Source organism: Molothrus ater, chromosome 1, assembly GCF_012460135.2.
Source record: "Molothrus ater isolate BHLD 08-10-18 breed brown headed cowbird chromosome 1, BPBGC_Mater_1.1, whole genome shotgun sequence".
Taxonomy (NCBI): domain Eukaryota; kingdom Metazoa; phylum Chordata; class Aves; order Passeriformes; family Icteridae; genus Molothrus; species Molothrus ater.
Window position 1 is genome coordinate 59,585,540 of NC_050478.2, and position 16,727 is coordinate 59,602,266.

At 35.1% G+C, this 16,727-nt stretch overlaps 1 protein-coding gene across 2 annotated transcripts in view; it reads right to left on the bottom strand.

The window, feature by feature from the left end:
* ATP9B (ATPase phospholipid transporting 9B (putative)) overlaps window positions 1-16,727 on the bottom strand; it is a 150,473-nt gene that overhangs the window by 75,433 nt on the left and 58,313 nt on the right. For both annotated transcript variants that reach the window (XM_054514570.1, XM_036402314.2), the window contains exons 8-9: window positions 12,550-12,644; window positions 4,526-4,606 (exon numbers count right to left, since the gene is read on the bottom strand). In XM_054514570.1, coding sequence (XP_054370545.1) covers window positions 4,526-4,606; window positions 12,550-12,644 — 176 coding nt within the window. The remainder of the gene's footprint in view (window positions 1-4,525; window positions 4,607-12,549; window positions 12,645-16,727) is intronic.

Below are 16,727 nucleotides of genomic sequence, written 5' to 3' on the forward strand. Positions count from 1 at the left end.
CTTCCCAGCACTCTGCTTCTGGCTATTGTCAAGAACAGGATACTAAGCCAGGTAAATCCTTTGTTTTCCCTTATTCTTCAGTTAGCAGATTGTAAGACTGAATTATGAAACTCTTCCATATTACAAGAAGAAATCAAAAGCCCTGCAATGATTGTAGAGAGCTGACAACAGGGTTAAGAAAAAATCACTTGTTCAATGTCTAACACTGCTACAAGATTTAGTGAAATACCTTCTTTTATGTCATTCAAAATAATGAGCTCTCTCTCTTTCCACTCATGCTCATCCACAGAAGGGTCTGCCAATCCCTTATCTTCTGCTTATTTCATTATGATACTTTCATGTATTTGCCCTCATATTTGCCCACATTATGAACTCGCCTAACATTTTCAGGTTTCTACATACAGTTCATTCCATTTCCAAAATATCACACCTTCCATGCCCAATCAGATGATGACTTACCCTTATTTTTCTTTTGTCCTAAGTTACTCAAATGAAAAATACAAGGTGTACTTAAGGGTTATAAGTTTAGTTGTTTCACACTATTTTTATTTGTACTTCTAGAGAGACAGTAGGGGTAGATGAAGCAGGGAAAGACAAGAACTGCAATTCCTGAGTGAGATCAGACCTGTGTTAAGGAGATATGTCTGCAAATCTTCTGACACTAACAGAACAATGTATGTTTCGGGTTAAATGAAATCCATCACTCACTCTCATAGCAGAAATTTGACATATAAGGGCTTCTTTGTCCAGCTGACAAAGTTTCCACTTAAGGTCTGCTGGGTTGAATTTCATTTGGCAGCTGTATGTTTCTTGGTCTTTGAGTTCTGAATTAAGTTCATTACCAGAATAGTGAAGTTCAGTATTATATTCAAGCTTCATATCCAGGCTCAGTTTTTTAATCTGTGAGCAGCATTGATCATAGAGGTTTAAATTGTCTATAGTTTCTTTTCAGAAATTAGTCTGCAGCTCATGCATGTGCAGTGAGAAAGGAAAGATGAACAGTGAAATAAAAATTGAATACAACCCATTTTCAGTCCTTTCATTATTAATTTCATAAAGTCCTTTCATGCATTCATAATACAGCTGACCAAGGATCACGACAAATTTCAAGGAGTCATTCAAAAAATTTCAAAGCAATAATTTTTTAGAAATTTTTGTAAATAACAAGAGAGGTCTTTGAGATGAAATCCCTAATCCTTGAGTGAACCAGTGTACCACTTCTATTTGACCTTTTCTATCTCTGTTCCTGCATGACAGGAAGCAGTACAACAACCCCCATCAACTTTTGTAGGAAAGTGGAATACACATTAATTTACTTGAATCACTGAAAGAGATTCCTTCTCCAACCCAACCCCACAGTTATTTTTTCTGGCTATGTTCCTTTTACTGGCATGTGTTTTGGACAGGGTTTCAGGTTCAGATTAGGTTCCATACAGATCAGCTCCCTAGTCAAGTTGTCTGTAGAGTTGTTACTGCTGGCATAAAGGAAGGGGAGTCAAAAGGAATTACAAAACATAATGGCATTCTCTTCAGTAGTAACATAAAAGTAAGCCAGATTGAAGTGAACACAACCATTGCTTTAAAACAGGTAATTCTTTACCAAACATGAATGAAAAAAGTGACTTTATGTTCTCTCTACTAAAATGCAAGGCATATCCAAGAAAACATCTGTATAATTAGCATCAGGCCAGAGATTCTACTCATAAATGAATAAAGCTACATGCACCAGGTTTTACATCAGGGTAGGTTTATTTTAAGCATCAAACAAGATGCAATATTGTAAAAAATGATATATATTATACAATATAGTTCTGTACCATATGAAAGAAAAAGATTATTGAAGTAGTTGAACCAAACTCAATGACATTTGTTTTCTAAGATTGCTATTAGAATCTAAAAAAATTAAGATATATTTCTAAAGTAAATGAAGAGACTATGGGGACAGAACAGAGCTGCAATATAGAAGAAATAAAAGGAAAATATTCTCAAGGGAATAGTGAAAATAACCCCCAAATTTAAACAAGAAATAGCCAAGGTTAAAAGCAAGAGAGACTCTCCATGATCCTATACAGAAGTAAGTAAAGGTTAAATAATACTGGCTATGCTAATACACACTGATGTAATGCTCTAGAATACTCTTTAGGCTCTAACTGGTGAAAGTTGGTTAAGAAGTATGGTTACCTTTTATTGTCTTTTTAATGCTCTTTTCAGCATTAATAAAATTGCTCCCTCATTTACCAAGCTTACAGAGGAGCATCAGACAGAAGAGAAACTCTAGTAGTTAAATCTGTTTACATCCTTGTTCTGTACACCACTATTTAAAAATAAGCCCAGCAAAGACATGGATGATGCCCTCAGAACAAATAAAACTATCTCATAAATTTCCACAAAACACTACTTTAGCTCATCTATTGTTTTTTGATAGTCTGTCTATCAAATGTGGAAGGAGGAGAGGAAATAATTTATTCCATTATTCAAGGGTCAGACGTGATCATGCAAGGATACACACTCACTTTCATGCACTGACTGCATATCCAAAATCTATGGTGAACAATGGAAAAACACACCAAAATCTATGGAGAACAATGGAAAACAGGTTCATGTGAAGCTAGCAGATATCACTAGAGTACAGCAAAGCTTTTATGCCTCCTGACATGATTATGCAGGTGTTCTGCAAAATATATCTTCTGACAGCTCCCAGGTTTTTTGTGGATAGATTTGTACTTAGACCTTGCTCGCTCATAAAAACTCCAGCATTGTGCTCCCAAGTTTCTGGTTTGTTTTATGGACACATACTTTTTGAAATTATCTAAGTTTGTCTTTTACATTGTTAGTACTCTGTCTCCATAATGGGGAGGAAAAAGAAAAAGAAAAATCAATGTGCTATTACCCTGTCAACCTGCCCTTGCAAGAATTCTTTGAACATCAATGCTTAAGTAGAAAAAATGTATGCATTAGCATCACTAAGCACACTATTTTTTTTTTCTTTAACATAAAATAGAAATTAGATGCAAGAACTGATTTATTGTAAGAAGCAAGGGCTCACAGCAAAAGCAGAAAGATAAATCAGTAAACGAGTGTCCTAAAACAGCATTTCACAATGCAGAAGGTACACCACTAACAAAACCCAACCTATGAAAAATCTCTAGTGTGATTCACTGTGAACCAAATTTGAGGGCAATGTCCTCAGATGCTTTAAACTGAACACAGAAGTTCAGTTTAAACTATCCTGGCTACTGAAGCACTCAAAAAAAACATATATGCAATCCTGAAACCATAAAATGCACCACAGTTATTTACACACACTGGGATATTTGAATCATACAGCTCTTATGACGTGTACAAACAGAACCCACAACACAAATTACTGTGATGATTTCCCAATGTCTCAATTACTTACACCAGAGTTGTTAAAAAGATTCCAAAGAGCTCAATATACATGTAGGAAATTACACACTTAGCCACTGAGAGAAATAATATGAATTTACAGCTGTTAATAGAAGTTTCATTTGGACAATTGGTCAAGACAAGGTTTAAGTGAACACTGCTGCTTACTGCTTTAGAGGGTGTGAACAAATGACATTTAGTTTGTAGGCAGCATGGACTATGGAACCAGTATAAATTGGTCTTCAAGAGCCAGCAACTGCAATATCTCATTCATCAGTGTATTTACAATTGTGAACTGGAATTTCAATTACAAAACAAAATCTATTACCAATTTGAGTCACGGGGAAAAAACCCTTCTCTTTACCTCCCCAGCAGTTAATTTTCTCAAATTATTTTAGAAACAAACCATCAAGAGGAATGAGTCTAACACCATTGAGTTTGGCTGAAACAAACAGAATAATCACTATATCTGCTAACATACTGCTACAAAACTGTAAATCTATTAAAAAAAAAAGAATTACTACCTATTAGGACACTGCTTTAAAAGGCCAACTTTAGCAGGCCACCTTTTGAAAACAACAGAAACAAGACATAGATATTATTGCATTGTTATTTTCATAATTAGTTTTGAATATAATTATCTGTGGAGAAGAGATTCAATACAAAGCCCCCATAAGTAGCTTTTAGCTTTTTTTACATTTTGAGAAAACTGAACTTTAGAAGTACAGCAGAAATACTGTTAAACAAGGCACACTTTTACTGCACATAAACTAGCAGATACATTGTCTCAGGCTACTGCTATTATTCAACTTGTCAGTTTTTGACATATATGAACAATACATCAGATGCCTGGAAACAGTATACTGCTCACAAAGAGTTTCACATAAAAAGATTAAAGTTATGTCAATCAACAAATATTCAACTCTCCAATTCAGATTTTTTCAGATATTCTTTATGCATTAGTTTTCTGCCATACATGTTTAACAGGATATTTTTTATATGAAGTATTGCCATGGCAGTATCATAGGAAAAAATACTGCTCTAAAGTCAAGGAAAGCTCTGGTACAAAGTTGACACTACATGTAGGACTAAGGTATTAAAGAGGAAAGTAGAAAATTTATTTACATGGACTACTTACCCGTGTGAAAGTACCCTCAAAACTGTGGATATCCAGCTGTGGCTTCTGAGCATAAACATAAGCATTGATTGAAAAGAGATCCTGTAAAACAGAATAATGTATTTACTATTACTTAAATATAATCATTTATTTTGAAGACCTAGTAAAGAATCCAGTTTATGACCCTCACCGACCCACCCCAAACTAAGCTCACACAACTTTTATCCAACTAAGAAACATGGTATTTTTTTCCAGTACATCTTGCTATAGAGGAATCACTTTCAAGATGATATCCTTAATGTGTTGATAGTCCAAAAACTAACCTGTTTTACATTTATGAGCTAGATATCTTTATCTAATTTATTTTAACAGCCCCATTTTAATTAATAATAGTGTAATCTTACAATATTTTCCAGTTATTTGTCTTTTTCAAAATAAAGTGGGGGAGGGAGGAGGGTTGATTTGTTTGTTGGTTGGGTTTTTTAATGAAACAGGAAAAAAATTACTTTTCCAGCAAGGACAAAGTCAACTGAGTACAAAAGACAACAATGAAATGGATTTGAGTTCTCTTGAATGCTCCAGCACCCCAGTGAAAACGCCACAAGAAAACCCTACCAGCTTCAGGAAAGCCTAACTACATCAACAGGATTACTCAAATCTTTAAACTCAGGGATACATCAAAACTAGTCTGATAAAATTTGGTCTAATATATGTGGTACCACTACTCATGACAGAAAACAATACACAAATGTTCATTCCCTAAAACTAAGAAGAATAGGAAACACCTAAGATAGTACAGTAGCAGCCTCTATAAACAGATGGCAGTATACTATAAACAAAAGAAAAAAAACCCTAATAAATCTGATGATTGTTAGATCTTAAGAGTTGTCCCTAGAGGCCCAGGGAGGTTCACCTTAAAATTCTGAAACAATTATTTCATCAAATAATTGTTCTAAAACATGCACCTTCCACAGTAAAAATACTACAGACTACAACTGTGATAGAAAGGAATTTTTCAATCACAAAAGCAAATTTTTGGTGCTTTTTAGGTGATAAGAACCAACAGCAGCAAAGGGATTTCAAAAGGAGTTGACCATTTATGCATGAATACACAACAGTCCAATTTCTACTCTGGAGAGGAGCAGATGCTTGATACCAACTCCCAGTCAATCTAAGAATTCCAGTCTCTGATCAAATGCAAGGTTGTACACCTTCCCACTCTATGTAGCACCTAATTATTTGGGTTATCTCCATCCCTTACTACCAGATGAATCTTGCAAAAGGCTACTCAAACACCATCTCTGGGGACCAAATTACACGGGTACAATACCCTGCTCATGCTAGCTAGAATGTGCTGCCTTTCAGAGCAGAATTAATTTTACAGCCTCTATTGAGGACATATAAACAACACCTTGGCACAAATGCTACTTTAAAAAGTAGGCCATTATTTTTTTCCCCATAATTTTCAATGTAAGAATGTTTCACAATTTGAACAGTAAAAAAAAATTAACTAAAAGTGCAATTGTCTATCTGTGTTAATGTCTTAAAGCCCAATATATTTCTATCCTGTATTATCTCTGATACAATGGCTAGATTGATGAATATCACTATATTTTAGCTTTTCATTATCAAAAGGAATGCTTTCTTAAAATCCAGTGTACATTTATGAAATAACTTTGACTTTAGTTTAAAAATGTGTAGCTCTATAAATAATAAATTGTGTTTATATTCTGCAGACAAGAAATCTCTCATAGCTTCCAAAAAAACTTTTTATTTCATATGCTTTTTAAAACATGAATGAAATCTGAACACTGAATCTCACAACTTGTCTTTATCTTAAACCACTAGACATTTATTGAAGTCTATCACACAAAGTTCATTCATTGCACCCTTGTTCTTCCAACCTACTTTCAACGAGTTCACGAGAAATAATTCATATGAAACTAATACACATGTGGTGTCCTATATCTTCATCATTTACTTCTCTCCAATCTGTTATCACCTACAATTTAGCTAATCTAAGCTATTATGTGCTTTATTATGCAAAGAAAAATAAAGAGTCTCTCAGTAGTGCATAACAGAAGAAAACTAATACCACACACATGCTCATATACAATAAAAACTGCTAGTGAAATGCGTCAACTTCTCTCTTTTCAAAGAAGGCTTAGTGGGAAGCAAAATTAAAATAAAAGAAAGTAGAAATATCCACCTTTCTAAAGTGAATTGGCATTTGTACAGTAATATATTTTCCTTGGTTCTAATTATTTTTTTCTATTGTGATCTTCTCCTTTGTTTCATCTCAAATGTAAAAAATTCTGTCTACCTATCTACATTCCTTTGGTGTCTTTTTATGTTTTAGTTCGCCTTTTTTATTTCTGATTTAACACCTAAATTTGTGTTTTCATTTTTTTTCTTTTTTGAATTTCAGCTGTGAAACAAACTTACTTACCTTTGTGAAAAACTGATATCTGCACATTATTGGCATTCTGAAATGCTACAAGCTAGAATTGGCATAGTGTTCCAGAAGGGCATGGGGTTTTTTTGTAAAATTAAAAAAAAATATGCTCTGGGTGAAATCTAGGGTGTTATCCCATTGGCATTTAATTAATGAGTAGCAGAAAGACATAAAAGCATATAACTTGAGCTCAGTAGATTTCTGAAGTATTTTTTTCATTATTAGGATTAAGAAAAGAGTTAAAGATTCTTATTTGCTGTAGCCAAGTGTTCTGTACTCCAACTGGACACCATTCTCAGGCCAATAAAATATGGTAGTTTTATAATATGAGCTAAAGAAAGAAAATCTTGAAGAATTATACAGTTACAGAAGACAAATTTCCTATAAACTCCATCAACAACCAAGAAAGGTTACTGTAATATAAAGATATTTTTTCACCAAGTACTGCTTCTCCAGTATGAAAGCTCTGCATTTCTCCTCTCAGTGTTTTGAAAGAAATTGTGAGCGTGACTTTAACAAGCAGACATCAAGATTTGTAAGCAACACTACATGTAAATATAATTTCTGCTCACTAGGCAAGAAAAAATTACCCTGTTCAGTTATGTCATTGCTTTCCCTTATACAAAAGCAGAGGAAAGGAAATTACCTTAAACAAAGGATTTGATTCTATTATTTTTAGAAAAGGCAACTACTTTTTATTAATGATTTAACTAAAGGGGGATTTGTGAAACTCAGCTTCAGTAAAGACTTATTTTCATACTAATACATTGAACTGCTGATTCACTGAAGCCAAATAGTTTTACTGATACCTTCAATAGAAACAGTATTCTACATCTAAAATTACATCACTTTTAGGATGTAATAAGGTCAAATGATCTCCTTTATTTTCTTACTCAAGACAAAAAAACACATTTGGGTGGGGATTGTAACAGTTCTAGATTAAAAAAACTATACGAAAGACTTGAATCTTGAGTAAAAAAATATTCTTATATAAGAGTAGATGAGTTTTTCTTAAAAATTTATATGCATTTAATTATCTCATACTTAAAAATAATAATTGAGAAGAATGCATTTCAGTCTTCTACACTGCAAGTCAGAAAATGACTTTGTGATGGTATAATAATGAAAATGCTCTGTTTTGCATTTCACAATTTAAAAATGGCCACAGTTATCAATAACATAGAAAAATCTCCTCTATTAGGTCAAGGGCAACATTTGTTCACCTTACTTAAAGATCATTAAAATACATTCTTAATCATAACATGTAGTTCATTGCAAATAAAATTGCCTTTGGTTCAATAAAACTAATTAAATGTAAATGGTATTGTTTACTGCCGTATGGATCTTCTGATATAAATCAGCAAGTCACCATTTATTGAAAATTACAGTGACCTCACTGCTGTTAATAAATATAGCTGATCACACAAGCTAGAGAAGAATGCCTCAGAACTTGTGTATTGCCAGAACTGTCCAACCTATAACTATGAAACTGCAAGAAACCTAATCCAGGTGTTACCCTATTTGCTGCTCAGCCATCATTAAGGGACTTGCTGAAATTTTAATTCTCTTATCACATTAAGTGCTTTAGAAAGACAACAAAATCTGTACCGATCATCTTGGTGGTATCATCTGTTCTTTAAGAAAAGCTCTGAAGGTCTGCAGGTTTGTTTGTTCTGGGTGCCACAGTGGGTAGGATTACAGTGCTGCTCTGGTGACACGGCTGACAGCTCATGGCAACGCAAGATACTCACTCTCCTACCTGAAAGGAGGTTGCAGCGAGGTGGGGGTCAGATTCTTCTCCCAGGTAACAAGTGACAGGAGCAGAGGAAATGGCCCCAAGTTGCTCCAGGGGAGGTTTAGATTAGATCTTAGAAAAAACTTCTTCTCAGAAAGGATGGTCAGGCATTGGAACAGGTTGTCCAGGGAAGTGGTGGAATCACTATCCCTGAAAGTGTTCAAAAGGCATGTGGATGTGGCACTTGGGTATGCAGTTTATTTCTGAACACAGTGGAGCTGTTCACTGGATTCAACAGTCTTAGAGGTCTTTCACAGCCTTAATGACTATGTTTTTAAATAAAGAAATCAAAATGAGTGACAAATTTATTCTATCCAACACAACAGCTAACTATTCATAGTCTATTTTATGTTCAACTTGCATAAACTGTATTTTTAATTATTAAAAATATATTTCAATATGGAAGCATGAACTGTAAGTCTCAGCTTTGAAGTACATCACAAATGTGGAGAAGCCACTGTGGTAGGGATGTGTGATGAGTCTCGGGAGGCCACTGCGGGCAGAGGCTGGCCGGAATAATGTGATCCATCCAGTAACAGCCCAAAACGTCAGCCCAAGGGCAGGAGAGGGCAGAGCCGCCGGGACTGAACCCTGCTGCCCTGGCTGGCACGGGCTCTGCCTGGGAGAAGAAGCCGCCGGGTGCTGGCTCATCACATGGCCATAGGGATTTCACCTTGGGGCCCAGAGCTGTGCTGCCCTGCCGAGCTGCCGCAGTGAGCCGGGAGGGCCGGGAGCCGGCAGGGGCACGCCGGGAGCCCCGGGCTGCAGGCACGCACCGGCTGCAGTGCCGGACACGGCAGCTGGATGGGTCACGGCACGATATGCCTGGTATTCGGTACAGGAAGCCCACTGTGTAACTATAACGAAATAATTCTGGGGACTACATTTTGACTTCCTATAGGGGCCACATACAAATATAGCTTATAACTATATTATAAAGCATAAAATTAAGCTGACAGTAAAATAGTTTCATAATGCTATTTTTTGTTAGTTTGGTATTCATAGCTTGCTTAGACCTCCATACCAATCTCTGAAGTTGTCTATCCACTGAGTTTCTTTACATGACTGACACTCCTGCATATCACTGTAATTTGAGTAAAGGTAAAAACATCTTTGCAGAAATCTAATTATTAATGTGCTTTTCTACAGGAATGGAAATAATGTTCCGTGATGGGCACTGAGCATCATTTTTTGTGACGGATATGAGAATCCCTTAAAAACCATTTACATTTGGGTTCATTAGGCTACCACTCCACCGAAGTACGCCACAGACAGATGGGGCTTAGGAGCGAAGCAGATATATGACATGAGCATGGCAAACAGTCTAAGTCTTGCTGGGAGCAGCCATTTAAAATGAGCTCAGTTAAGAACCACCAGGTGTGAGTGGTTTGTCCATACCCCATAGTAGAATAATTTGGAAGTGTTTCAGTTTAGTTGGCAGGAAGTATTACACCCAGTGTCAGTCACTTCAGGATGAAATGTCAGCTTATGCAGACAAAACTTTGTCTAGCACCTGTTAAGCACCAATAACTGAGTGGTGTGAGAAAGGGCAGAGGCACATCAACTGCTTGTGGCTTTCATATGCTGCTGGTTGCCAGGAGAGGTCTGTTAAGTGGAAGCAGCTCCTGATTAACCACACTTACAATATGACTCAGGTCACCCACAGCTCAAGAGGGAGAGTATAAAGATCTTGCAAGAAACCCAGAACAGTTAGATGGAGGTTAATAGCCCTAAGTGGAAACAACTAAGGAAGAAATGGTTACTATATTGTACAGTTGACCCTACTATATTTTTTCCCAGATGAACAAATAATTTCTTGGCAATAACTTGCCTTCCCTCCCCTTCACACCCAAAACAACCACCCCTGAAGTGAACCTTCATGTCTGCAGGAAGATGAGACTGCATGTCCCACCATTCAAATGCAGACATCCCAACTTCAACCACATCTGATTTAGTAGTCTAGAAAAGTTTATTTAATTCTCCAAATCATACTGCACAGACTTAGCCATAATTTTGCATTTCCTCCATAGATGCCTAATGCTTTATATATCAAGTCTATTGATAATTTTTCTTTAAACAAAGAACATAATATAAAAATTACAACACAAAAATTTCATGTTCCTCCTAACATGAAAGCTAGAAAGGTAATTCCATGCTTTCTTCCTAACAAGAAGGGAAAAACTTTAAACATGTATTTGACTTTTTTAGGGGAAAAAGAAAAGTTAATGCAAAAGGGTTTTCTCTTTCCCAAAGAATAATGCAGAGAAGCCTCTGCATTGTAACTTACTCCAGATTTCATCAGCCTCAGTAGACCAAGACTTCTAAGCTCAGAATATCTCAAAATTATAATCAACAAATAAAACACTGAGGCAGTGCTTTGCAGAGTATTTGCAACTGCAGTCAATGGTGTTTCCAAAAAAAAAGACAAACAAAACATAACGCCTAAGTAGAATACAGGAGTAACTGTTGGAGAAGTACTACTAAAGTAAATTTTAAGAAAAAATTAAAGCAAGATAGAAAGTTGACTGTATTTTAGTCAAACACATTAAATGTGTCCCAAATTTCGATATGATTTTCTTTTAATAAGAAAACAAGAGAAGGCCTTGATTAAATATTAAAAATGACAGGAGAAGCATTATTACAAACACTAAATTCAACTGCAGGTTACAGAATATTTGTTAAAGTCTGTTCTGGCACCAGAACTCATGACTTGAAGCCTGACTTGGCATCTCTGTCTGGCATGACGAACCTTTCGTTCCAAACCTTGTTCTCAAATCCTCTAAAGTGCATTTGCAATGTAACTACTTCCTTCTGTCACTTGTGAAGTTAGTAGTCAGAGAATACGAACACAGGAGAAAACCTCTCCTTTTTGCTAGTATGACTGTGGCAGCAACTCTATTTCTGGAAGTGTAACTGCAGAAGTCCTGTTAAGATCCAGCAGATAATCTAACACTTTTGCTATTGAAATGGAATATAAACAGTCTTCTTAAGATGTATTTGCCTTTAATAAAACACTTAAAAGATTTAGTGTAAAAGCACCAGAAATTCTGGAGAGGTAAATTTCCATGAGCTTGTCCCTTGAGTATATTTTCAAAGGAGGTCCCCTAAAACCAAGCCAACTCGCCAGTGTAACAGAAAGCTTTCCCAGTACAAGGGAAACAATTCAGCTTCTTGTAAAGGAGACTTTTATACAATTTTACATTTGCTTTTGTAGGTATGTGTCTATTTTGGATGTGTATATATACACATACACACACACACACACTTGTGTTCCTTTTCATGATTTTAGATCTACTCGTGACACAATAAATGAATGTAATCAAAAAATACCCACATTTAGGCCACTCTTAGAGAGCTCTGCTTGCAAGAACTGGCACATTGCACCTAGATGGATCAGAAAGAATGGTGACAACGAGAAACACTTCACCTTCCAGGAGCAAACTATTGTTTCCCAAGCTCACAAGTAAGTGATTAAAGCAATGGTTCCTGAGACAAGAATAATTTGTACTTGCAGTCTAACACTTGGTTGAAAACACTGTAACTGTGACTTGCTTCTGGAGAGTGTGAATCTCTGTGTGGACAACAATGAGAACCACTAGGCTGAAAGATAAAAATCCAGTTCTGACTCAGTTTCTTCTCAATGCAAAACCAGGAATACTTGTGTCTTATTTATTGTAAAAACTAAGGTTCTGGTAACGGGTATTTTTCAACACTTACAGTAACTGTAACAATCTTTTGGATAACAGATATAGATGCACACACAGAAGATAACTTAAAAGCAAACAGAATGCTTACCCCCAAAGCTGGCAATCTTTGTGTGCAACTGACAGCAACCTTCAGTTTCCAGTCTGTTTCCCCATCCAGCTGGTCAGTTCGAATGAAACATGAACCTTGAAGTAACAAAGAGACATCAAACTATTATTTCAATTTCAAAAATTCAGTTTGGGTTAAAAACATGTAAAAGAGTAAAAACATGTAAACAGAGTAAAAACTTGTAAAAAACCACAATTTACAACCATTTTTAAAAAAATGTGCAAGATATAAAAGGATTTGTATTTTGGAGTGTCTGTGTGCTCTCTTCCAGGAATGCTTTAGATATCACACAATTGCACCATTTTTTCTAATAAAATTAGCAATATGTCTAATTTTACCTACATTCAGGCCACATTTTACAGGAATGGAAATAATATTCTGTCATGGGTGCTGAGCATCATTTTTTGTGATGGATATGAGAATCCTTTAAAAACCATTTACAGATTTCTTCAAAGTTTCTGAACAGGTTTTTAAATATTATCATCTAGAGATACAACTTCAACTTGAGTTGAAAAAGATTTAATTTCATTTCTTTATTTAATTCTGTCACTTGTACAATTCCAACACTACAGAATACTGTGAATTTTTTCTCCATCCTGGTATGACATCACAAACTTTCATTGCTTATTGTCTCCTGGCTTCTCTGAAAAAAATAAAATTAAATAAGTCCTTAATATGGACAGCATTCAAAACAATGTGGATCTGAATGTATGATACTTAAAAGAAGTATTTTTGAATCATCTGCAACTATTGGTGGTCCAAGACTAAAGACACCTGTCAACACATGCAAAGTACTTAAGATATGAAGGAAACTCAAGATACACACTGATATACACTGAAGAGAATCAGCGTGCTGTACAAACTGAAGACCAGGATTGAAGAAACAGAAAACTGAGACCACTGCAGAGCCTACTCTTACCCCCATACCTAGTTTGATGGATATCATCAAGTCTGGAGTATTACATACATTACTAATGTAAGATTCAAAAAAGACCACACGCAAACACTGCAAATCTATTAAAAATACAAAATTAACTGCCATTCCATTAAGCTTGAAGCCTTTTAAAAAGGTGGTAAAATTTTAGCAACACTCTTCACAATGGCTACACTAGAGAATCCATAAATATTTCTGAAGTAGTAATTACAATTTCCTTTATACTACAGCTAAACAAATGTATACACTATTGTTACTGGGTGCTATGGGTGTGCAAAGAATAGATTTTACAAGTTTTTAATAAATTTTAACAAACAGACATTTATATAAACACGCACATATTTCTGTCTGTATTTCAACCAATCCAATAAAAACTAACAAAGTAGTTTTACCCCTTGAAGTGATGTAGCAATTAAGTGGAAGGAAACACTGCAAAGGAGTTTGTCCAGATTTGAGTCTCATTATAGACAAGAAGAAAGTCTGCTAGAATGTGTCAAGGCAATATACCAAGAAAGGGTACCTACCAGTGAACATAAATTGAGAGATTATTTTATAGGACAAGTGGACCCTGGTGTAAGTAAAGTCCAATAGAACCCAATGTTTTATCCATCAAAGTCTGCAAATTAAGCAGTTTGATGAATGGTTGCCTGAAAGGAAAGGACATGCTTGAGAGAAAAGCCACCTGAAATTGTACCTGACTAAAAGGTAGTGTTTTTGCACAACAGACTTCAAAGAATCTTACAAGCTTTCATGTAACAGCTCTATTTATATTAAGGGCATTGTAAATAAACAAATCTTTAAATGTTAATATAGACAGCTCTCAGAAAACATTATCACAGCTAAATTTCACCCAAAGCTCAGAGATACAAGCTGCAAAGCTGTGTCTGAAGTTCTTGAAAAGCTGGTTTTAAATTCTTAATAGAATTCTTTATGAATTTTCTTCTAAGAATAAAATACTATAATTTTTTTTTGAAGTGTCAGTAACATCCATTGCATTATAATGAAGTGTGACGTACCTAGGAACACCTAGAAACAGCACGGTATCACTGCATTTTCTGTCCATGGCATAGATGAGCCTACTCTCCATCATACTTTTCCTGTACAAGACTTTCATGGTTCTCTTTACCCTTGCTGTCAATGGTTGCTCTCTTGCATCAATTTCATTTAGAATTATACTATAGATCAATTCAGTTCAAGACCAGTGTGGCTGCTGTGAATGGTTGACTGCACATATATTCATTTAATAGAGCTCACACTATGACATGTATTGGCCAGCTGCATTTCCTCTTCACTTCAGCAGTTAATTTCATCAATAACTTATCTCATAGCCTGTTTCCCTTTTATCCAGAAAAAAAGACTGCTTTCTGCCAAGTCAGCTTTCAATAGTGATCACAAAAGCAAAACCGAAACAATACAATCCTCTCCTCCACCTCAAATATTGCAGTAGATTTGACTAAGTAATTTAAACTATTCTCTAAGTTAACCTGGCTTAACTAAGCTATAAACATGGAAGATTAAATATGTAATTGGAAAGTATAAAAAAAGAACTCTTCACCCCTACCAAAAACCTTTAATTTTTGTAAAACTAAATATTCTCCACTGTGTATTGTGTGGAAGTCACACAATAAAGTATTGTGTACTTTACCTTTGAGAGGTATTTGAGTCAGCAGTACATAAAACTTCTAAAAATCAAAGTCTTTTGAAAAAAATAAGTATTTTCATTTTTCCATTTTAAAATGCTTGGAAGCATTGCACCCTCCTCCCTCAATAACAATATTTAAACCAAAAAGCTCATCCAAAAAAGTTGTAAAAATTGTGTTACATACTTCAGAAGAATGCTTTAGGACAGTGTGAAAAGTCTCTTACATTTCTAACCCGAACATGACTTGCCAGAAAAAGAAAAAATCGCCAAATTATCTATACATGTCAAGAGTTGCTATTCCTTCTGAATACAGAAATAAATCTTGAACCTGACAAAAACTTTACAGCACACAAGAATTTTTTTGAAGTTTGTACTGCTTTTAAAAATGAGGCATTTAAGGAAATGCCATTAAGCATTTACCAATCAAAAGTATCTGTTTACAAAAAGAAAAAACTAAAAAAGAAAAATTTAATTACACACTGAACATGAAAAATTTTCATAAGGCTACATATAAAGAAGAATGCACAAAATTAAAACTTCTACCTTATACAGTGAAGCACTCAGCTGCTCATTTCCCACAACTATACAGTTCGTCAAAATTAGTAGACGAAGTTGTACATTGTGAACATCTGACTTATTTCCATCATTCAAGTGAAAATTTTGGAATTATCTGAATTAGAATTTAAGGTTAATTCAAGGAAATTACACTGGACCTATATAGATGAATCATTTATCAAAAATGATGCAAACTTCATGAGCACATTTAAACTAATTTACAAGTATGTAATATTCATTTAGCCTAATCAGTTGAACACAGGCAGAAATCAACATAGAGCAATGCATGCAAAGTGCTGCCCAAGCAGCAACTAAACTGATTTTTGAAACCATTTCAGCTGAAACTTTTAAAGTTGAATGCTTAGGAAAGTCCTGGGACTACAATTCTGTTTTGGTTTCACAATTCTGTTTGGTGGTTTAGCAAGAGCTCAATTATTTGAGTTCTGTCCAAAATTCATCCTAAGGTTACTCTTCCAAGGGTTAAATAATTTTAAGAACTTGAAATAACTACATAACTTCACATTATAAGGATACATTGATAATTATTAACAGACTACTTATTTATGTTTTTTGAGATATCATGGATAAAAATATATTTTTAAAAGTATTTTGTGTGTTAGTAGAATATTGAAGAAAAGTAATGCTTATTTCAGTAGCTTTTATGGTGTTTTGAAATAGAGATAAAAAGCTTATCTATGATCGCACTAATCTAGAGCCATGATATGCCTGGCCTAGATTTGTCAAACAAACTCTGTATTGTTAATACAGAGTAAGCAGGAAGAATTCTACTTAGTGTGTGCTGGACTTAAGGCTTCAATCAGATAATACCTGAAGGACATGTACATGTCTAATGCTTTTGGGAATGGTGTACATGTGCACATGCAGCAGCCACCTACCTGCCTCTGGGAATCCTGAAGAAAATGGCCCTGAACAAAAATTCTCAAACTAAATACAGGTTCTTCTTTGGAAAAAGCTGGGAATGTTTTCACCTTAAAAAAAATGTGCAGGAGAGAAAAAAAAAAGGAAAAA